At 39.3% G+C, this 23796-nt stretch overlaps 2 protein-coding genes across 5 annotated transcripts in view; both read right to left on the bottom strand.

Annotated features, from left to right (window-relative positions):
- Positions 1-488: 488 nt before the first annotated feature.
- LOC111223154 (ceramide synthase 2-like) lies at positions 489-13399 on the bottom strand. Of its 2 annotated transcripts, none has more exons than XM_022747184.1 (11): positions 13006-13399; positions 8846-9018; positions 8617-8734; positions 8261-8379; positions 6289-6346; positions 5838-5888; positions 5529-5621; positions 3594-3722; positions 3281-3387; positions 2103-2256; positions 489-2003 (listed from the first exon to the last, which is right to left on the bottom strand). In XM_022747184.1, the coding sequence occupies exons 2-11, from the start codon at positions 9016-9018 to the stop codon at positions 1857-1859; spliced, it is 1149 nt and encodes a 382-aa protein (XP_022602905.1). In that variant the 5' UTR covers positions 13006-13399; the 3' UTR covers positions 489-1856. The 2 variants fall into 2 exon arrangements, with proteins under 2 accessions (XP_022602905.1, XP_022602906.1); XM_022747185.1 differs by lacking the exon at positions 13006-13399 and adding an exon at positions 9163-9265.
- Positions 13400-16316: 2917 nt separating this feature from the next.
- LOC111223153 (CUGBP Elav-like family member 3) overlaps positions 16317-23796 on the bottom strand; it is a 27260-nt gene continuing 19780 nt past the window's right edge. For 2 of the 3 annotated variants that reach the window (XM_022747182.1, XM_022747183.1), the window contains exons 8-14: positions 23242-23386; positions 22675-22824; positions 22380-22439; positions 21731-21835; positions 20202-20345; positions 19896-20028; positions 16317-17135 (exon numbers count right to left, since the gene is read on the bottom strand). In XM_022747182.1, coding sequence (XP_022602903.1) covers positions 19901-20028; positions 20202-20345; positions 21731-21835; positions 22380-22439; positions 22675-22824; positions 23242-23386 — 732 coding nt within the window. In that variant the 3' untranslated portion in view covers positions 16317-17135; positions 19896-19900. Of the gene's footprint in view, positions 17136-19368; positions 19466-19895; positions 20029-20201; positions 20346-21730; positions 21836-22379; positions 22440-22674; positions 22825-23241; positions 23387-23796 lie in introns of all 3 variants that reach the window. The other variant, XR_002665160.1, reaches the window with a different exon arrangement.

Here is a 23796-nt window from a genome sequence, read left to right as displayed (position 1 = left end):
CTTTCCTTCTGCATGTGATTTGATTGTTAACATCTGAAACCTTTTATATCTAAATCAAGTTGTCATTTCAGATTAAAATTAAAAGAACCAGAAAAGCATGCACAGAATAGTTATCCACAGTTATCTTTATCATCATCATCATCATCATCATCATTATTATTATGATTTTACATCTCAGCAACACAATGCAGAATAAAAACACTTTCTGTCAAAGCAAAGCTCTTTAGAGGGCGCTGCAGGTGATTGGTCGTCGTGAGCCGAGGCATACAGCGAAGTTAGAGGCCCAGAGCGTTACAGTGCATGGAGTGCTGAATGTGTTGGGGCACAAAGACGGCAGAAATAAAGACAAAAGGGACAGAAATTGTGTTTTACAATTAACATTTGAAATGATGAAGGCACTTGAAAATGACAAGGTCAAACAAAATGTAAACTATACTTTGGTGTTTCATTTTTACCTCTTTACGTAAGATTTCATTAAACTGCTTTTCTTTTTTCTTCTTCTTTTTTTTTTTTTTTTTAAATACAAAATTAACCAAAAGACTGAGGAAGATCTTGGGTGGATAATAATGAGAATAAATATGAAACAAAATTTAAATCATACTCAAATAAAAAATAAGTCAAGTTTGAATTTGAATCAAACACTTTTACTAAGCTTGTTTATTAGATATTTAGCCAATGCTGATCTATAGAAGAAACCATAAAGTGCATCTTTGGATGGATGGGAAAAACAACACTGAATGGAAATGCTATTGACTCTTCCAGCCCACAAAGAACTCATAAACAGTTACTGATTGGTTTGGGTTACACTTCAACAAATTGCTCCCAAATTTAAACCGTTGACTGGACTGAAAACAAATATAACACAAAGCAAACTAAAATCAAAGAACTAAAAGACAATAAGCATCAACATAAACAAACCTTTAAAATTATCTCTGTGCGTTCTGCTTCCAATAAGGCAAAGCATTTTAAGACAAACTTCAGGCACATTTCGACACATCTGGCAGATGTAGTATCTTCTCGCACTGTTTCAAACTGTTAAAAAACATTATTTATTACCAATTATTTTGTTTTAAACATCACTGAAACAAATATATTCTAGCAACACTGACTCAAAACCATTGGCAACAACTAAAGTGAAAAAAAAAAAAGGCAGATTCAGATTCAGTATTAACTGACACTCTGGACATCGGTAAATAGACTTAAATCAGATTATGGTCCATAGAAAGACATGGCCACATTCACCTTAGTGCTCCTCGCAATGTCACTGACTTCAGTGTGGTTATTTAGAGCAAAAAAAAAAAAAAAGAAAGAAAAATCAGTCAAGTGTAAGGGCAGTAATACTTAGAAGAGTGTTAACTAACTGTGCAGGAGGGGAATGCCCATCCTAACCACAGCATCTCTTAAAACACTTCCAGTAACAAAGTATAAAGCTACACGCAGGCAGATTCGGCAACTTGGTCAACAGCACAAAATCTCGGAAAATAGCAAAATACACTGAAGGTGAGGGAAAAGAGGAGAAGGTGCTTGTAAGGAGAAAACCACTCACCACTGCTTAGGTGTTAAGCAGATCATCGTGGTTCTCCAGTGCAGTCTTCCTCTCTCCATTTAATTTAGTGTAATCCACAGAGAGGTGAAATTATCCACATTGGACTACCGGGGTTTCAGAAAGGAGTGTGTGTGTGTGTGTGTGTGTGTGTGTGTGTGTGTGTGTGTGTGTGTGTGTGTGTGTGTGTGTGTGTTGCCTGCTGCCTCTTACAACATGCCACGCTCTCGTTCTTTGGCTTTCAGGTGAGGGCCTCATGTGAGGGCCCGTCGTCACTCTTCACATGGCCTCATTTCCACCTCTCACTGTCCAATCAGTGCCTCTTTCTGTGGTTGTTGTTGTGGGGAGTGTGGCCGTTCTGCATGTGGCCGTTTTTCGATTTTTCCCTCCGCTCGTGATCGTCGTCTTCATCTTCTGACTCGGTCTCCTCCTTGTCACTCCGCTCGTCCTCAACAATGTCCTGTCAGGTGAAGCAAGACATAAAATTTGTACAGTTGCAAATCTGAGATGACTGTGTTACATGATGGGGAAAATAAAAACTGAAAGTGGTGGTTCATACATTTCCTGGCAGGAATTTGATGACCATTCGCAAGATTAGTGCAGCCCAGAAGATGTGCAGAATCTGCAGCACAAACATCAACCCATTGAAGAAGTAGAAACCGAGGAAGGGGGGGTAGAGGGTCAGGGGGTACACCCATGTCGTATGTGTGATCCTGGATGACAGAACAAAGGCACAACAGAGAATCCAGTCAGAGCCACCTACAGTCACATTCAAAAGCCCATTGAGAGGGGCCAGGAGTGAAGACAATGTGTCTGTTGTTGTGTTTCCAGCAAAATGTTACAAAACTTTTAAACATATTTATGAAATTTCTGCAGAAAAAAAAAAAAAAAAAAAAGGGAATCAGCGCATCCTTCAGTGCATGTCTACATGCTAATATATTCAAGAGGACTTGAACATATTGCATAATTAAACTGAGCACCAGTAGCTCTGATATACATCATGGTATTTCATTGCTGCTTCCCACCTAAGAACCAGGGACATTATAGTCTGAACAACCCCACAACCTTGTTTGTATTGTTTTTAATTTTGAATGCTTTCTGGTGGGTCAAAAGCCTGTTACAATGTCAATGGAAGGAACAGCAACGTTAAAGGATAATGCTCAAATTATTATTTTTCAGTTGTCAACAAATCATGAAAAGATCAGTTTAACTTAAAAGGCAAAGTAACTTCTTAAAACAGCTGCAGTTTTTAGCAAACGTCACTCCAACATTAATAAACTGTGCATTTGTGGGGGATTGTTTTCAGCTGCGGATTAATACAAATTTGAGTCAATAGTGAGGAGGTGTGTGGGGGATTAAGTCAAAATGACCAAAGTGTCTATGTTCACTGCAATGAAGCAATTAACAATTAAGCACAGAGGAATACACTGTATCAAAATCTCAAACTTTGCTGACAAAAAATAGAAAATGTTGTGAAAAATCTGATTGTCAGCCTTTATTTTGACACGCCAACTGCCCTATCTGAGTCAAGCATAAAAAATAAAAAAAATCGACTTTTTTTTTTTTAAACATCAACTAAAAATGTCCACACAAATAACTTTGTGACACATAGCCAAATAAGAGCAAAGAAGGGCCAAAAAAAATATCGTTGTTGTAATCATTTCTCAAATGTTCTCGTGAGACAGTAATATCAGTGACTCATTACAGTTACAGTAAATCTTATACAACATCATTTACCAGAAGGGGAGGATGATGAGGCGGGTGATGATGAAAACGGCAGCAAACACAGTGAAGATGAAGTTGCAGGTTTTCCTCCAACCTGCATAGTTGAACATTTTGGCTGACTGGAATGAAAAGAGAGATCAGTGTCACCTTTTCAATTATTCCCCTCTAGAGGGCAGACAGTGAACTGTATGGGAAGGACAGTGCTCTGATCTTTACACTTATCATGAAGCTAATAAACAATGAAGAGGTTATGAGGTAAATGAATAAAACATTAACTTAATCCCCTAAATTATACTTTTTCTGCCATGTTAGGATATTGTCATACCTCCATTAGATAGTCAGAGGCATCGTGTACCAACATGATCAAAGTCCCTGCCCGGATGTAGTTGACCAGCCAGGAGAAACTTATAAGGAGGATGGTGGCTACATGGTGAACTATCTGCTCTTTGAAATCCTGCAGAAAAAACAAAAAGCAGAGATAGAAAGGGATGATGTAAAAACAAAGTCCAACAGTGTTTGGTCACCGACTGATCAAGCAGTAAAGATTGGTCACTAATCGACAGTGTGTGTCTGATTAATGCTGGTTTTACAAATGATTAACTCTCCGCACATAACAGATGGGTGGCCATGGTTAACAACAAGTTCAGTGAGTTTAGTTGTGGGTAGATAAAAGTAGATTGCTAATACTTTTATCTAGCTACAACTAAACTCACAGCATCTCTATCAACAGTCTCATTTGCGCTATGTGTTACCTATTGAACATATCTTCTCCTTTTATTTTCTGTATATGTTACTAATCACTCTCATTCTGCACTGTATTTTTATTCTATTGTTTGTTTGTCCTTTTTATTTCACACCTGTCATGCAATGTGTCTAACTTAATCATCACTTTGTTTACACCTTCCATTTCATGTCCACTAGTCATTAATTCACAATGAACAATGACCATAACATGGTACTTTAACCTCTTAAATATAATCCACTCAGTGGCATTCTTTGAATACACATACACATCTTTGGATGGCACGCTAATGTGTGGTGTCCTCTAAATAACTTAAAGTGACACTGACTGCATAGCTATAATAACATGTAATGGTGTGCCTTGTGACAAAACACATGAGAACCACTGAGCCGGACTACCTAGCATGCTAAAGAGTCCTCTTCTTCACCAACCTGAGCTCGTAGGTGAGTCAGTGGCACTCTGACGTCCTGACGCATCTGCTGCTGCTACAGTAACAGGTGACTCCTCCTCCACCTCCTCTAGCCTTACTTGCGCCTCAATGTCTCCTTCATTCTTTTTGTTTTTGAAAAATCTTCTTATATCCGTAGCGTTCACTCGTTAGCTACCACCAGATGCCTCTCTCTGTCACAAAAGTCACTGGTGTGAAGTAGATCTGCTTCTTCAATAACACACAGAGGACCCAAAATGTACTTGTGTTTTTGATCACAACATCATTTATTTAATGCATGATTGAAATTACTAATGAATAGACTTGAGGCAATTTTTATTATTCTTATATTTGTTTAAAAAAGTAAACTTTGAGATGCAGGGCTATTCAGAAAACATCCAGAACTGAAGCCGCAGATGACCAGGCCTACTGACGCCTATGATTAAACAGCTTTACAGCTATAAAAAGAAACTAAATCCATATACAGAGGCAAAAAAGGAACTTAACAAAACGTTACAAAACAAATTCTTCAATAAGAGGCTGATTTCAACATGATGGCTCTCCGGAAAAGCCCAGAAATCTATTGTTTTAGTTTAAAAGATTAGCACTGAGACGGAGGCTTTGCCATTTGCCGACAGGCTTGACAGTCTGCCACCTTTCACAACAACATTTAGACCTGTGGGCAAAATGGTCAGTCTGTCTGTCCACAGTGCGACTTCCCACAGAGCTCTGGTCACACATTAACTGGAGAAGTAACATCCCTGACCTCAAGAGACACAATTCAGTTTGTTGCTCATTCACTGTGACATTTCCAAATTGACAAAGTGGAAGGGATGAGTGGAAATGAACATTATCTTTAATGGTATTCTGAACTCTGACAGCTTCACTCAATACAATGCATAAAGTCAGGACTTCTTAATGGAGAAATCAATATCCAAACCTCAGAATACACTACCAACACAACAGATCATTCTCATTATTTTATGCACTCACTGAGTAATCGCTATTGATGGAAGGCTGCTGATGGTTTTACCATGGTTTTACAGTGCAGAGAGCTAACAAAGTTTAAGAAGCAACGCTGTATCACCTACCTTACGTTTGACATCCGATGCTACGCTAAAAAGCAGTGAGAGATAGAAGCCTAGTTCGATCATGTAGTACCAGTATTGAGAAGGCAACAGCGGCTGGGGAAAAGAGAAAGAAAGATCTGTTGGAACAGCATGTTGCCAATAATTTTACCCATTAGTCAGTTCAGTAATTTGGTAAACCAATGAAAACAGAAGAGAAGCCAGTTTCTGCACATTTTGTGATTTACACGTGTGTAAATTTAAACAAAAGTGAAAATATTCAAATATAACATTAGCTGAAAGAGAAGTTTGAGGTTACAGCACTTGACATACCATTTTCGGGAAGCCATCCCACATCTGTTTCATATCATAGAACCATGGTTTCTGAGGGGAGAGAGATATTCAATATTAAGTGTCCAACACAACATCACAAACACTCTGTACAAACACCAACCAAGAATACAGATGAAAACAATATTTGTGTGTGACATACAACAGTGTGTCCACAATGGCTACAATGTTTAAATCCAAATTACTCAATTTCTGTACTTTAGTTAAGCATGTAGCATTTAGCTAAATGATTAATTCTATTTTGCTGATGAAGACACAAAAGAAAAATAAATAAATAAATGAATTAAAGACTGTTTTTCTTTAATTCAAGGGGACAATATGGCCAGTCAATCAAAAAAGATGTTTCTAGTTATGACAAAAGTGGATTTCATGGTTATATGTTGTGAAATTACACATAAACTGATTGCCAGGCAGATTCTGACACAGTACTCACATCAACAAGAACTGCCAGGCCAGCAAAGAAAGCAAGAAGGTAAAAGGTAAATCTCCAACTGTAAAAGAATGCACAGCAATCTCAGAAATCCCATAATATACTTTCACACAGCACAAATAAAACTGTCCCACCTATAAAACAACAACATGGCACCAAAGTCATCTCGGGGTTTAAGAAACCCAAATGTGATTAGATTTAAGCGAACACAACAGTTAGAGTAGAACCTGAGTCTAAAGGTTCTGACAAAGACATTTAATAATTCCCCTTATCACTTCAATAATGAGTCCTATCACTGATACATATCACTGGAATTTAAACCCTGAATCACACTGGTCAAAAAACTCCCTCTGACTGCTGATGGGAAACAGCTTTTGTTATATATTTTGCACCAGTTTGAGGCATTTCTCTTCTTGAACGTACAGTGTGCACCCTCCTCTTACTGTGGGTTGTTTTGCAACAGCTTTTGAGAAATATTTGCATCTCTTTTGTAGGTGTAACATGGTTGAACACCAAAACACTGATGATGAAATAATCCATTAGTGGACCATGGAGTGGCAGCATATTGAAATCATTTTTGACTTTATGTAGTAGCAGTTAGTACCAAAGCTTTACAGCAGCACATTCAATGCACCGCTGACAGAGTATTACCAAAAGTGCAACAGGCATGTTTGTAGGCAGGGTATGGTTTTCTAGTCTGAAAGATCTCGGGTGTATTCCAGAAAGCGGGTCTAGTGAAACCTCTTTGTTAACGCTGAGTTTCCTGTTCCAGGAACAGAGATCACTTTACCTGGGAGTCAGTTACTGTGGTAACTTAATCCGTGAAGCTACCCTGCTTTCTGGCAGGTTTTATTCAACAAAGCCTGAATGAGCTGTCTGACACACAGATGCATTACCTCATTCATACAGTCGATATCAAAGCGCATTCATTTGCAGAAGTTTACGTTGGGAAGAAGATCCAAATCCCGGTTGGATGTTAGTTTGATACCCGGGAACTATCTTTACCAATGTCATCAATGTAAGGACAGAGACTGCGACATTCAAACACTGAACATTGTAGAGTCATCCTCAGCTCAGAATAAAATCTATACACTGTCTGTGAGTCTGTGAGCATTAAATCTACTGTCAGGTTGTCAGTCAATGCCCCTGCACTGAAACATTTATTGTACATTACTGCAGTAATCACTGTAACTAATAATAAATACATTTTTTGTGACACTTAGTAGTTCAGCTGAAAAGATGATTTTAAGATTTTAATTGGACAAAATGTAGCTTAAAAGTGAGTTTTTGGATGCAGCTGTGAGCAGTTTTAATTTGTTTTAACAGTATTTCTGTTACTGTTTAAATGCACTACATGTTGAAATATAAAATATAACATAATATATGCTGTTGAGCAATATTTTTTATGTAAAATTGACATTTAAAATTTACATTCAGTTTTAACTTAGACACTTTTTCAACAAATCAAATCATCTAATCATGTCACTGGACTGGACTAAAGGTTATATCATAGGTTTCTAAATAAACTTTTGTCTTATCTGTTTGATTTCATCTTCTGCTGCCAACAACACATACTTTGTCCCCATCAGGTTGCAGCTAAATAAATATATTTAACTAGAATTCTTGCTTCATGGTTGTATCCCTGAGCTATCATGTTCATGAGATGGGAATGATTGATGGACAGACAACCCAAAAACATAATGCCTCCAGCCCTGGCTGTGGCCGGCTCAGAAAATTTTATGTGACAAATAGTAGGATTCCCGCACTTCCAACCTGATTCTGGTCAGCTGCCCTGGAACCAAAATCTCTTCGTTTCCCATGTCAGGATTAGTCGACTCAGAGTTTAGGGTTAGGTTCAGAGTTTGTTAAACCCGCTTTCTGGAAAAGGCCCCTGTTCTTTAAACCACTGTAGTGGTATGAAGGACTGAAAATGGTTTGGGGTGAATCTGAAAGTGTATTGAAGATGTTTAGCTACCTTGCTTCCCGAAACTTCTTAAGCTTGCTGGGCCGGTCCTGGTTTCTCCGCCGCCTGAACCATCTCTGGACCTGTCGCACTGAGCAGCCGGTCTGTTTACTTAAACTCTCTATGGAACTCTAGTAACAAAAGCAGGACAAGGAAAGAGAGTCAGTGCTGTCTTTAATGTTTGCAGTCATAAAATGATGGTAGTTGACTTGTCTCAAAAGACTTGGCTGTGAAGATATGTAATATTTCTATTGTGCTGTCATTCTTGTCCATTTACACCTTAAACACCAAAATCTCTGACTTCTATAATTAGAACACACATTAAGTAGGAAGCAGTGTTAGTTTTCTGAGGTAAGCAGGATGATTACCTGTGTGGGATGCTTTGATGTGCTGCAGAAATAGGATTCCAGGGTGGGATTTGGTGGAGCACGAACACGTTGCTTGTCGCTCACTCCCAGCAGAGAGGCCAGAGGAATCGCTACTGTCCTGGAAGGAGGAAAATACACCAGATGAGAAACACTGCTTGCACAGCTCACATTTGTCAGAAAGACGCATGCAAAACAGATGGGTATAACAGGCAAATGACAGATGACTCACCTCTCAAATATCTGTCTGATGACCAGGAAGCAGAGTGCGATAGGGACAGTAGCCCAGAGGTCTCGTGTTTTAGGGTAGACTTTGCCATCGTGATCCGTCAGGTCAGCCCAGCCGTGGCCTTCAGGAAACCAAATCCAGTCCGCCCATATCAGCTCGCTCAGACGAGACAACATCTTAAAGACAACACAAAGAGACAAAAGGATTTTTTCTGGGTTTTTTTTACCTCGTGGAAGGAAATTAAGATAGGTATTAAAAAGATGGTTTTGTCTCCTCTGTGATCTCCATTCATTTTCCATTATATAAATATAGAAACTCACTCAGCCCTGCCAATATCCTGAGAGGAAGGAGAGGAAACAGAGCGGGCTGAGGAGTGAGTATTGATTGGAGGTGATTAATCTCACTGGGCATCAGGCAACAGGCACCGTATCTGGGCACTTCCTGTTCCAGATGAAGGGAGGATTTTGTTATGGTGCACACAGTGCAATCAGAAATCCTGTGAGAATTCATCTAGGGAAGTAAACCGGACTTCAGTTTGGCAATGATTTCCATTTCTAGAAAAAACATTAACTATTGTCTGCAGCGGACGACACATTTACTGACACTTCAAAAGTGTGTCACATTTCCAACAGTTGCCACGTTGGACATCTCCATACACATCTAACAAAAGGGCCTGATGTTGACATTGACAGAACTTTAGAGAAAAAAAATGTTTGAATACTCAATAATGCCTTGTAATAATTAGGTGTTTTACAAAAATTATTTATCATTCATGTGTAACGCACTGTATGTTTGAATTAGGCAAAGGATATTGCACAAGGAATGCAACATGTCCTGAGAAGCTTTTGAGCAAGATCACTCGTGATATTACCCCATTAACTGAGTGTTAATCATTTCCACTATAACCTCTATAAAACAGGAATAAGCAGCTACTCCGGCAAACCTATAAAGATATTTTGCAGTCAAACTGGGACGACACCAGTGTTGCTGTAATTAGTGGCAGCTCGTCAGTGGAACACTGAGCTACCTGTGGACTTCAGTACAATACAATGTAAGATTAGCAGATTTTGAATCTGATCTTCATATTATACTGCTGTACCTTTGTTTCTGCCGCCAAAGCTTTGTGTCAAAGTGTGAGCTGAGTGGAAACTTTAGCTTGTCACACACTTCCTGACAGAGCCCATAATAAGGACTGTGTGTGTGTGGACTTTAACCCATTATAAGCTTACTAAGAATGCTCAGTGACTTGTGCAGCAGGAGTTTTTCTTCAACTAAGTATCTTTTGCAGTTCAAAGATAAACTGCCTTAGCTTGAAACAACAGCTGTGAAATATCAACCATCCAGTCTGTTAAAGTTAATCAGTGTGCGGGTTCCAATGAACCTGCTGCCTCCTCTTTGGCACCTCTCATGTCAGAAATATCAGTATATCTCATTTTCACTCCCTAAAACTGCCACTGAAATAAACACATGTACTTACTCTCAAAGCGTCCACCATTATGGTTGGCCAACTGCAGGTCATGTTAACTTTTTTGAACACTTCAAACAGAGAACGGGCTCTCTGTGGACTTATGGGATTTGAATGAACAAAGAAGATTTTACTGTCTAACAGGGGGAACTGGAAGCCACCCTGCAGGGGGTCGCAGAAGATCTCAGGTGTGCATTCTGCTTCTAAAGTACACATTTTTGTCTGTAGCTTTTCTAAACTTAACAGCTCACTTTCATTGCACAGAACAGCAACTGAAGCCAAATACCCAAACAGGTACCATTAAAATCAACAAGAACTAAAGTGTGTACCCCTGTGTTCCTTGGTGTTTATGTAAGACGTGACAGCAGCACCAGCCTTTCTGTAGCAGAAATAATTCAACAGTATGATGTCTGCTCCTGCCAGTGTGTGATTTCCTCAAGGGTTAACTGACTGGAGGACATCAATAGTTGGAAGAAGAACAGGTCTGGCTCCAGCAGTTTTGGCAGGTGTAACTGCTAGAAGGTAAAGTAAACTTGCATTTCATTTTGTTGGCCAACCCATGTTGACAGATCACCCAGTATAAAGTGTAATAAACATGTGAGACCAGTAGACTGGTGGATACAGCTCAGCTCAGGTATTTTATCAGTTCCTAATGAAACACATTTTGGATTAAAAAGGAAAAAACGTCACATTCTTAACTCAAATTATGCTACTGTACTTGGAAATGAATCACAGGCATCTGCTAAATGTGTTTTCACATTTATTACTGAAGATGCTCTGCGTGTTAATTGGTTTATTGTATTATCCTCTATCTGTTCTTAAGTTGGCATCTACTCTGGTATTACCACATCATCTAATCCAGCTTCATTACTCACCACTCAGTTAGTGCTAACACATTTCCAATTTCAGCTTTTGGAACAACCATAACGCAATGTGCTACTCTGGCACCAATGGTTTAGTGTTTCGTAACAGGTGTGGCGTTCTTGGATGGATCCCAAAAACAAAGTCCAACTGCACTTTAAATTTGAATTCACATTTCACTCCACGAAGCTCAGCTTCATTAAACACTGTACTAGAATGACCAATTATCCCCACTGCTGTCTGACATGACTTGTCTCGTATGGGTCACACTTAAAGAAAAAAAAAAAAAAGATCCTACACAACCCATAATGCCCACCTGCCTCCTAAATGGCCTCTTCTTATAAAGTCCACAGCCTGTTATACGGTACCACGAGTAGTCTTTGACCACCACCAATGGCTGCCATTTTGGTTGTTCTTGTGCACCTGTATGAGCATGCTAGTAGTTTCACACTATCCCACTGGTCTGTAAGCAGTGGCAAAAGGCTGGGAAGACAAAGACTGCAAGCTAGTAAACAATGCAGGTTTCAAAATCTTCAAAGTGTTCCCTGAGGGAGGAAATGCATTCAACATGTTTTTAGGCCTGAGGGATAATGCACCGTAAACAAACATTATCTTTGTTTATTGAGTTTTTGCCTCCTGGTACACCTTTAAAAATTGAAATTCTAAACCCCAGGGTATGATAACCCTTCATACTTTGGAAACCAGTCTCCAAAACCACAGGAGACTTCATACATTGGTTTTCACTGGCTAAGCAGTACTCATAAAGACAATAACTTTGTGTAGAAATCAATGGAACATCCATTAATAGGGATCTTCAGTGTGTGTTTTTTCTTAACTAAAACCTTGAAGGATGGAGGCTGTCCTATGCTGTGTAGACTGTAAAGCCCTTGGAGACAAATTGTTATGTTGAGGTATGTAAATAAGATTAATTTGACTTGCCTACAGGGGACAAACGAATTACTCATATCTTACATCTAAAATCCTAAAAGAGAGTCAAAGTTTCTCAGTCTGTAAAAAAGCTGCAGCAGGTTGCTTAATTTCAACTTTAGAGTTGCTGTCTTCATTTTAAGTTAAGCAGTTTGTGTCTGATACAGCTGTCTACGCTGTTTGCGTAAACCCGTGCAGGGAGTGGCTGAGTGCGCACGCATAGCGCAAGCGGGGAGTCTCCCGGACATAGCGGAACAGACAGTCTGACTCACCGAGATGGGGCTTTGAATAAGTTTCCCAACACCAAACTAACTTTCATTGAACGCTTATTACACTGGGCCACGTGTACTTCTTAGTTTGACTCACTCATATAACAAGAGAAAGCAGGGTTAACTTTGAGTGGCGACATCTCTAGCTTACGTTAGAAAACTTTTTACGCATACATAAATTACACCATAAGCGATATAAATGGCCGTTTATCTTTTGGAACCAACTTCTGCACTTCCTCAGGAGGGCCCTGGTGCTTTATTGGTTAGGCCTGAATGGTTTCGCGACCTTCTCTTATCGCGGTGTTCCTAAGCAAACATCCCCGACATCAGGACAAGCAAAGGCCTGTTAGCTCGCTAAACTTTGATGTGCGAGTCCCTTTAACGTCTCCCAACGGCTGAATCCGAGAGGGCTTCAGTTAGACGGGTGTCAGCGAAGTTTGGTCGGTACCCCCCCCGGTTAAAACTTCACATAAATCTTTTGGGGGGACGACTCTCCCGTTTCTGTCTAAAAATAGCAGTCTAAGGTGTGTGCCTCACGAGCAGTCTATGATTTGAGGCGGTAAAAGAGCTCGCACAGAAGGTTTTAAACTGTTAACAGACGCGAATGCATAGTCCACGAAGTAACGGTGCAGTCAACTTACCTCTCTTCACTGTACGCAGGCGGGCAATGTGCTTTCGAAATGTATGGCTGCTGCTCTTCCTCTGTTCCTGTTGTAGCCGTGGAGATTTCAAGTAGTTCTCGCCATCGAAAACAACAACTTGTTGAACGTTTAATGAGTTGCAATCCGCCTTTTTCTTTTCTCTAACCCTCAGGTTCGCCACATTCTCGTGGAAAAAACAACTGTGTCGCACTTTCTTCTCAAAGTCCTCCCTTGCGGTCGTGATTTCAGACTGGTCCAAACAATGGGAAAAATAATGTTTTGTTTATCACGTATCCGTCTGATAAAGGTAGTATGAATGGGGCTCGGCTTGTTACCGTTCAGCCGGGTATTTCAAGTGGTCGGATATAGTAGATATTATGGTAGTATGTTAAAAGAGGACCGGGGGCGGGGGCAGGCTATTTAAAGTGACGTGAGCCTCCACTGTGTATGAGGGGTGGTTAGTGCCCAAGAGGAAGGCTGAGAGGGGAAGGCACGTCCAGCTGATAAAATGGGACAGAGGTGAAAGTTTAACTTTTTCCTTTTAACTTGATCTGCAAAAATGTCTAAAATTCATTTTTGGCTTTGTCTTTATGACGTATTAAGGAAATTTTGTTTAGCATAAGGCTACAACATAACACGTGGAAAAAGTGAAGGGGTCTGAATACTTTCTGAATGCACAGTATGCAGCTCTCTCTTTATATGCTCTTTTTTTTGATAAAGATAATATGTGTAACAACATACCATTATAAATGAAGCATTGTGGTGTGGAGCTGCCTCGGCTTACAAATCATATTTTCCACGTGAGGGAGCATGGTTGTTTGGTACAGACCCCAGCAAAAATCACATCACACATCTTCATAATTTTATATTATTTTCAGTGAAAATGAAATTGAAAAAGAATTCCACTAAAATTGTGACTCATATTGCATTAGCAATATCTATCAGAAATAATCGCAATATTATTATTATTGTGATTTTTGCATATCGTTCAACCCTACTATAGATAATTTGACATATATAAATTGATAAAATGCTATTTGATTTTCATTTAAAAAATTATGGTGTGATGAATACAGGAGAAACTTGTGGTTTAAGTTTAATTAATTTTGCATTCCTGCATATCACATTCAAAATAAATTATTGTACTTAATAATATATATTGTTGTATAATATTATAATATTTGTAATTCTGTTCCCTCCTTCTGTTCCCCTATATCTTTTCTACAGTGGCCTGAAATTCCTCTTAATCTGTAATTATTACATATCAAATTTAAAATTATTCATAGGCAAATGTTATTCTTATGGCCCCTTGTCTTCAAACATGTTTTTTCTCCACACTTTTATTTCATGTGGAACATCAAGAAGTCTTTACAAAAACAACTCTCTCTTCTTAGAGAACTGGTTTCAGAATAATGTTCTGTTGGTTGGTCAGCTGCTTCAACCAAATGGTCAGCTAAATAACTATTCTGAATTTCTTGCAGCTTGTGCCACTCCAGTAACTCCCAAAGAGTTCCCCCTTACCATTCCTTCTGGAGCTGTAATGTTGTTGAGGGAAATAATTTATCCTGTTGTTCCTTCTCCTGATCCTTGTGAAACTGCTGTGGACTAAATATGTTTCTCATTTTGTAGTCACAAGACAAACAAAAAAAAAATAGAGCTTGTTTTTAATATTGTTACAGTGTCAGTTCTTCTTAAATACATAAAACATATTGACACCTGTTGCTCCCTCTGTGAAACCAACACAGAAACACCAGTGGATTATGCCTTGGTTTTGCATCCATACAGTGAATGTGTTGTTCTCAACTTCATCCAAATCCTTTCAGGTCGTGTTTTTTTTTTTTTAATGAACATAAGCATGTTTGGTTAAGTAGTTTTTCCACAGGTCTTTTCTGAGTTGACCTATATTTGGCACAGAGGGTGTGGTAATGCCACAGGCACTCTCATCATGGTTTCCTGTCACCTGTACTTATTTTTGGAAAGCTGACCAGCTCAAATAGTAAATATTCATGAAAATACTGCAATAAAGATAAAAAAGAAAGTTTGCCCTACATATCAGAAAGATAGATGGAAGGTTAAAGGTTAGCCTGTGCGCTGCATGCATGTATGGTATTGGATATTTCAACTGGGTGGTAGCGAGGCTTGTGCTGTGTGCTCGAATGTTGCTTCTTACCTCAAATTTAATGACAAAACTATCTTTAGTGTACTCTACATATTGTTCTTTCTTGATTTTCTCGCACACCTGATGGCTTTCATTATCATCTGGGGCCTTAAAGGTTAACTTGAAATTACTATGCTTATGAAATATCATGCATTATCATTAAATAACAATACATTGCAATGCATGGGCTCCCTGATGTTCTGCCATCTGACCGTCTGCCATTGTTGTGCGGTTACTCTGCTTTCTGTCTTCTTGTTGCTCACATGGACTTTGTTGTGTAGTCATATCGGAATGAATAATAAAAAGTGACTCAAATATTTTACCTACACGTAGTCCACGATTTCCTCCCCCTTTCATGACCATGCATTGGCAGCTCTTTTCTCCTCAAATTGCAGCAGCAGCAGCGTCAACAGTGTAAAAACGTTTCCTCATCCTACCATGTCTATGTGGCATTCATCTCCCCTCATACACACAGGCATGCCAAAGAGGGTCAAGGCATGTTTGGACGCATCAGACCAAACCCAAAACCCTGTCACAGACAGATTCACTGCACACGCCAGCTGTTAGACACACCTCAGCCTTTTCCATCTTCCTCATAACTGAGCTGGATATTCATGCACGCAGAGTCACCAGTGAATCATGGCGGGAGCTTGCTGAAGTGGGATTATCAACATTTTAACATAATTATGTCCAATTAAAATGGCCATTGTATACAGGCTTGTAATTATACTCCATACATAAACAAAAAGTATTTCATTTCATAATTTCCTTTCGTGTAAATTTCGGTTTGTTTGGTTTCACGGGTTCAAATCAACCAGGACTCAAGTTCAGATGTTTTCCACTTTCCTCAGTACCTCTTCTGACCTACAGAGAGCGGCAAACTCCCCTAAGATCAAACACCCAAACTCTGAGACAACCACTGTCTATTCTGTTGTCTGTTTAAACAAATGAAATGTCATTTCTGATTTGCATTTGATTTATCACACTAGAAAGACAGGCAGAATTATTCAGTAAACAACAATATATATAGCAGAGAGCTCTCACACTGACACTTTTTTCTAAATTGTACTTTATTTTCTTTTAAAGACATATGTTTTAAAACAGCAATTGTAGAGAATAAATAAAGAAACATTATGTTTGTTTTTTTGTTTGTTTTTTTTTTTACTTCCATAGGTACATTTATGTAATTAAAAACTCTATAATAAGTGTGTTCATTGTCTTGTAGACCGCAGGAATCCTCTTTTTTCCCCCCTTCTTAAATTAAAAAAGAAATTTTCACATCTTCCCCCTCATCAAATTGATTACCAAATAAATTAAACGTAAAAAATCAAGATAGAAAAATTCCCAGCCCTTCCTCCTGCTTTGTTAATTTGAAAAGTAGTGGCAGCAGAGAATCTTAACTCGTGAAGTTTTTAAGTCCTTTTAACTCCATTTTTAAACCAAGGTATGTACAGTGAGAGGAAATCCATTTCTCTTCCAGTTTAATTACCCAATGTTTTTAATTTACGTATAAATAATAAAACTAACTCTACATAACAATATTACCAATGGTAATCATACAGAGTAGTATTTTCTTTTGCCTCTGACTGTGTAGACTGGCCTTCTGTTAACGCCATAGACCACAAATCACACTATACAGTAGAACCCTGTTCAGTAGAATAACATCAGTGATATGCTTTTTCTTAACATGTAGATCTTGTTGCCGACAATAGAGTATGTACATAATATAAATGAATCCAGCAGTGGAATGATACAGTAGGAACTCTGGAGCACTTCTGATATTGCGGATGCTGATTCTGAACATGTATTTGTTGCTGATATTACTGCTGCTGTTGTTGTTGTTGTTTTTGTAAGCGCATACACGTGATACTGCTTTTTGTGAAGTGTTGCTCCTGTGCTATACGGTTGGTCAAACAACCAAACAAGGCTGGGACATCCCAAGTGGTTTTCTTGATTGAACTCTTAGGTTTTCCTGGAGGCAAAGGAGAGGAGAGAAAGAGAGAGAGAGAGAGAGAGAGAGAGAGAGAGAGAGAAAGAAAGAGAGACAGAGAGGGAGCGCAAAGCATTTTAAACCAAATCACTGAAATAAAACACATACATTTAAGACTTTGGAAGTGGAGTGGTGTCTGCAATACACACTGCTTGCACTGATGCCTCAGGGGGAGTCTCAGTAATCAACTAGTGTCCATGCAACTTAAATAGTGACAGTCATACTGCTGCAAGTGTATGCACGTTCTTAGAAAGTACTTTGTCATATCTTTTGGCAGGCAAATTAATTCAGAACATGCACAGTAGGAATTCTGGTGTGTGTGTTTGTGTGCTGGTGGTGTGGGGGGGGGGGGGGGGGGGGGGTGTAAACTCTCCAAGTTTTAGAAAACAGTTGGAGATTATTTCACATTTATTCTGAAAATACTCAGAACCACGCCATTCACCAAACTGTAGTTTCTCAGTGAGGAAGGATTTTAGATTCAGCATTTCAAATCATCCGCCAAAAAGTTTATTTGTGATGCAGGTTTCTGTGAACAGGACATCTGCAGGTACCAGAAACCACTAGTTAACCTGTTTTTAATGCCAGTTTATCTATATTTAATACCAATAGTCTATCAGAGCGGTAAATGTGAATCATATGTTATCTGTCAAAAACCCCTTAACAAGCAGACATTACACTCAAACCCACTTTATTTTCTTTAAACTCTACTTAGAATTTCAGACACCAAAATTTCTAAAGATATCAAATATGTTAAGGTGAATTTAAGGGAAGCCTGAATAAAATTCTGCACAAATAATTTTACATCTGATGTAAAGCTGTGTTGAGTTTGAAACAACATTAAGCTTCAATGGAGAGTTAAAACAATCTGATACAGAGTATGTATGATACTATCCCACAGTGTGGAGCCATAAGGATATTTACAGGAGAAAAAGGTGGGAAACTGTATGTTAAGGGGTGTTCAAAGTGAAATGAAATACATGAACTTGTCCTGGAAGTGATTTGTTTATTGTGGTACAGCAAAAAATTTACCAAAATCTGGTTGTACTACTGATCCAAACTGTGTGAATTTTGTTTCTTGGGACCAGAGACGTCCTCGAGTTTAAATATTGAATTTTCTTAGTAACTAAAAATCAGGCTTTGTCAGGCATGAGAATTAATTTTTTTTATTGATTTTTTTTAAACTTTTAGTCGTGTTAATGACCTGCAGATACCCTGTGCAAGACACACGATAAATTTCTGGTTGTTCTTTTGATATGAAGTGGACATTTTGGGTTATAATATTTGAATGTTTTTTGGTTATTATCTCTTATGTTTTTGTTTTTTTCCAGAATTCCTACAGAGGAATGCAGTTCCTCAGCCAGCAGCACGTGTCACAGGAACCAAACAGCTTTACCCAAAACCTTCTAGAGTAAGGTTAGTGTCTCAGTTGGTACAACACACACACACACACACACACACACACACACACACACACACACACACACACACACACACACACACACACACACACACACATTCACTTATACACAAATGTTTTTTCACATCTACTCAATACAAAACACTTGCAACACACGCAAATATAAATGTACACACCATCTTCTTTGGCTCACACACGCAGAGTCACTCATACACAAATACTATGTTGTCAACCATATACAGGGGCACGTTCAGTACAGTTTCAGTCTCACAAAAACCAAACAAAGTTCAGGCACAAAGTCACTTGGATTTGAGTTACAACCAAACAAAAACCCCGCATCACCGAAAAACTACCACACCAACCAACTAAACAGAGGGAATATGTAAGAATGATAATCATGACAGACAACAAAAAGGAAAGTAATCAAAATCAAAAAAGTCTAAGAGGAAAAAATTCTTATATATCCATATTTGATGGACAACAGGCTCATTTAGTTCTGAGCATTGAAGCTTTTAGAGGACTTTGAAAGAGAAAAACAGCATGTCATGATAATCAGTTACTTACAGATGCTGAGGTAAAGTGACAGTTATTGATCAGTGTTTGCAAGGATTAAAAACCAGGACAAAATAATAAGAGGAAACTCACAACGCACCAAACACAGTTCATGGTCGCCACAGTAACCCGCCATGCAGTTGAGCATGGTGAATCAAGGCAACGGCCCAAAATAAAAAAAAATTGCTAATGGCAACCATCACAGGCAATATCGCCACAGCAACCAACACAGGCCAATTAACTTACAACGCAGTGAGAAGGAAGGGGGGAGGTTTTAGCGGTTGCTAGGCAACCGTAGCCATAGCGACGCACGTCTCCACGATATATGTATGGACGGGACAGTCTTGAGAGTGGTGTGATGTTTTTTTCAGGAAAAATGGCATATGGCACAGCACAAAAACAATAAATGAAAAGTAAAACAAAAAATTAATGACGAACAGTAGTTGGCATTCAACCCTGCGACAGAACACTGGTTAGACAGAACATGAGTAAAACTGTCCCTACATACTGAGTAAAAAAAGAAGTAGCCACTTTTACACAACATCGTCTGATCCTTGAATTGTATTTCAAATTGATGGTATTTTCAGAGTGCTGTCACCTCGGTAAAGTTAATCTACTGTAGGGTTATTGACTTCTTCAGTCCCACATGAAAGATAGCCATTTAAGTGCTGAGCCCCCAATTACATCCACTCTGTCTCTTTAACTTCCAGACACATTTGCAGCTGTCTATCAATCCCTCCCCGACCCCTCGCCATCAACATACAGTAACTCACCTCCTTCAGTAAGGCCTGTTGGCGTCCTTGGGCCTCTTCAGCTGCACCTTCAGTCTCTTCATGCCGATCTGGAAGCCGTTCATGGCCTGGATGGCAGTCTGGGCGCTGGAGGGGTTGTCAAAACTCACAAAACCTGAGGAGGAGAAGATGGAATGAAAGAAGTAAACACAAACTTTAAGGCAAGCATCATATATGCGGAAAAAAAGCGAATGCAAATAAATCTAAAATTATATGTACTGTGAGAACCTCAAGGTGACAATAACCATCACAGACATTACCACCTCTATTACCACCAGCGTGACTCACCGAAGCATTTGCTCTGGTTGGTGGCGCGGTCAACAAACACCTTAGCAGAGATGACGTTTCCGAAGGGCAGGAACATCTGCAGTATCTCAGAGTCGGTGAACTCCTGTGGCAGGTGGTAGATAAAAATGTTACAGCCCTCGGGACCTGTACGCAAAGACAGGAGAGAGACAAGGACACGGAAATGACATGACGAGACAGGACATGTTAGGAGATCAGTAAAAACTGCAGTGTCGAGGGAACACTGGGAAAATTGTAAAGTTGGTCGGTATGAGTAACACAATGAGCAACAATAATAAAACATTTTATGAATAGAGCTCTTGATACTCGGAGATGCTTTACTTGAGAGTTAATAAAAAAAGAAAACTACAAAACCAACAAGAGCAGAATAGAATAGGAAGCAAAATCAAATATTACAAGCAGAGCAGCAGAATAGTTAAATATTAAACATTTATTTGTTTTCTTGTGTTGGAAGGTGGATGTTACCTTTGGGCAGAGTCAGGCCAGCTGTTTCTCCCCATTTCCATTCTTTATTCTGAGCCAAACTAATTGCCTCCAGGCTCAAAATACATATTTACCGCACAGACATGAGAGTTACACTTTTTCTTTTTTTTTTTTTCATCTAAATGTTTCATCAAAACATCAAATTATTCCTTTTAAAAACAAAGAGCTCAAGTTGTTTGTGTAAAAATGATTACAGCACCTCTGGATCTTTGTCCAACACACAGAGTTTTGTTCGATTAGACGATTATTTCAAGTTAGTTAGTTAGTTAGTTAGTTAGTTAGTTAGTTAGATGGAGTCAAGATCAGTTCTCAGACTGTCCAGTGCAGTGAACATCCAGTCTGCATTCATTTTTGTTGCATCATTATTGCTTCGTAATGCAGTTTAAGTGCAGGATGAAAAGTCTGCACTACACTATGACAATCTTAGAATGCAGTAATATAGCTAGAGTTTGATTAATTAGTAAATTAACTAATTAGTCATTTGGCAAAGTTAATCTGCAACAATTTTGATAACTGATTGAGTCATTTAAATAATTTTTCAAGCAAAAACCCAAAATATTTTCCAGTTCCAGCTTGCAGATGAACAAAAGCGGCTCTGGGAAATTTTTATTTTTGTGTTATTTATCACCATTTTCAGACATTTTATTTTATTTTACATTTCTATAGACAATTGTTCAGATAGTCAGAGAAAAACTGGACAGGTCAGGTCAGTGATGTAATTGTTCGTTGCAGCTCTAGTTCTGACAAAGATGAATGCAGACTTTATCTTCAATGTGATAAATGATATCATTCAAGAAAGTGTGTCGATACTCTCATTTTCATATCATACAAATATGGATGAAAACCAACAGATATCTTGAATGGCAGAAAGGGAAAATACTGATAATACAATCACTGTTTGCAAAAGGATTATGTGTGATATCAAGTGTGGGTGATTTGTGGTAAAAGGAAAACAACATGCGAAACCACCGGAATGTCTCTCTAAGATATGATTATTCCCCATGTGTGTACAGCTCTTTCGAGTTTACCTTCCCGTTGCTGCAGCTGCTGCGGCTGCTGCGGCTGCTGAGCCACCAGTGTGGGCTGGTGGGGGAACGGCTGTCCCACCAGGCCGTAGGCGGCGGGGTAGGTGGCTGACGGAGAGGAGGAACAGGTGAGCGGAGAGCAGCGGGTGAGGCGGGCAGAGCACTGCAAACTGGTCATTTTTTACTCAAAAACAAACATCTGACAGAGCAGCGTTCCCACCTACAGATTGAGGTGTTTTGCATACAGTTTGTGATGTGTGACTCATTCTATAGAGCTGCAGGTTATTTACATTTTGTAATATATGTGCATGTTTTGACTTTGGGTGTAGATTTCTACTTAAACATGCAGCGCTGGATAGTTGGGGAGTGCAAAGGTAATGTAGCTGTATTCCATTATGCCGCATAAAGCTGTTTTGCATTCTGGTTACACTGACTGAAAAGTTATTTCTAGGAACAGAAACTAAAAAAATCTGAGGTCCAGCGGTCAAATTTTATTTTGTGAGATTATTTGTTTGTTTGCACATCTGAGGTCAGTTTGAACTTTGTACATTTTTTCTTTTTCTCCCACAAACATCAATACCTATAAGTGCATAGCAGTGTATTTCTACAGATAAATGTCAGCTTACAATGACAATGAGACTTTGAGGCTCACCTGTATAGTGCTGCATGCCTGTATAAGCTTGCTGTAGGGGGTCCAGGACAGGACTCTGAGCTGTGGCACAGAAAACAAAATCGTCAGTAACTGCTGTACATCAACAAACACACACAAAATATGAATACTATTCGGAGCACATCAGCACGCTCCAAATAACATTTAGAGCTTTAGTTTCATTTCATTTCCTCTTAATTAGACCCTCGCTGTTGCACATCAAAGCAGGACGCCTGTGAAGACCTGTGGAGGAATACTTTACAACAGACACACAGTTATTGGGATGCGGCGGCTGTACCTTGATAGGCATGGACCCCGTTGGTGTACAGGGTTTCGGTTGCTGACTGGCCGTTGGGGGGAGCTGGCACAGAGGGGTAGCTGTTCACTGCAATTGGTGGAGGCAGAGCAGGAACGGGTGTGGCTGCGATGGAGGGTGGAGTGCTGGTACCTGCAGACGTGTATGGAGCATGTTTTTTTTTTATTATTTCTATTTATAGTTGAACAACAGTATAAATGTTTAATTTGCAGGAAAAAAAACTGCAGATAAATACAGAATTTTCATTTTTCTAAATCTTTAATGAAATAAAAATATCAACAATTTACTGCCTCTTGTTTCACTACTTGTTTATTTCTAAATTGAAGTACTCAGTACTTTTAGTAATACTGATACTCACTGGTTTTTAAAGCTTAAAAGTTAAAGCTAACATGGCTACCATCACGACAGTCTGAAAAAGAGAAAAACTACAAAATAGATGTTTGTTATTTTGTCCTCTTAGGTCCACCTCTCCTTGTGTATCTGTCCTCATATTTCAGGCAGAAATCTAATCAAGGCCGGCCGGAGCCAGACATCTCTGCCTCTCATTACCTGAGGAGGGGGTGATGGATGCGATCGGCGTGGCAATGATGCTGCTGGGGTTGAGGGCAGCGAGCTGCTGCATCTGAACCGCCGCCACCGTGGCAACGGGAGAGAGGTAGGCCGACTGCGCCACCAGGGCCTGCTGCTGCATCAACTGGAGGACGGACAGGGGGAGAGAGAGGTTGTGATTGAGGGGGAGAGAGGGAGTCAGGAGATTTGGAGTTTAGAGAATGCGTGTGTAGAGTGTAGGCTGTGGTCAGTGTGTTTTCTCAGAGTCTAATCGCAGGCTTGTAAAGTAAAACACAGACAGACACACTAAGCTCAGATTTTCATTATTCACTAGCTCAAATAACCTGATCCAGTCATAAAAATCCAACATGTTTGATATAATTGCGATGGCTCCAGACTGAACCTCAATCCGTCAATATATCCGAAGGCCACATCACTGCACACTGCAACACAACACAGACCAGCTGTCCTTCGTGACCGGCTCCGTTTTTGCAACCCGGTGCAGACACTTCACAGTATTTATATCAGCCATTAGGACCAAATCAAGGTAATAAT

This window comes from Seriola dumerili, unplaced genomic scaffold (genome assembly GCF_002260705.1).
Source record: "Seriola dumerili isolate Sdu_G_001 unplaced genomic scaffold, Sdu_1.0 BDQW01000110.1, whole genome shotgun sequence".
Classification (NCBI taxonomy): Eukaryota; Metazoa; Chordata; class Actinopteri; order Carangiformes; family Carangidae; genus Seriola; species Seriola dumerili.
This window is presented reverse-complemented; position numbering and strand designations above follow the sequence as displayed.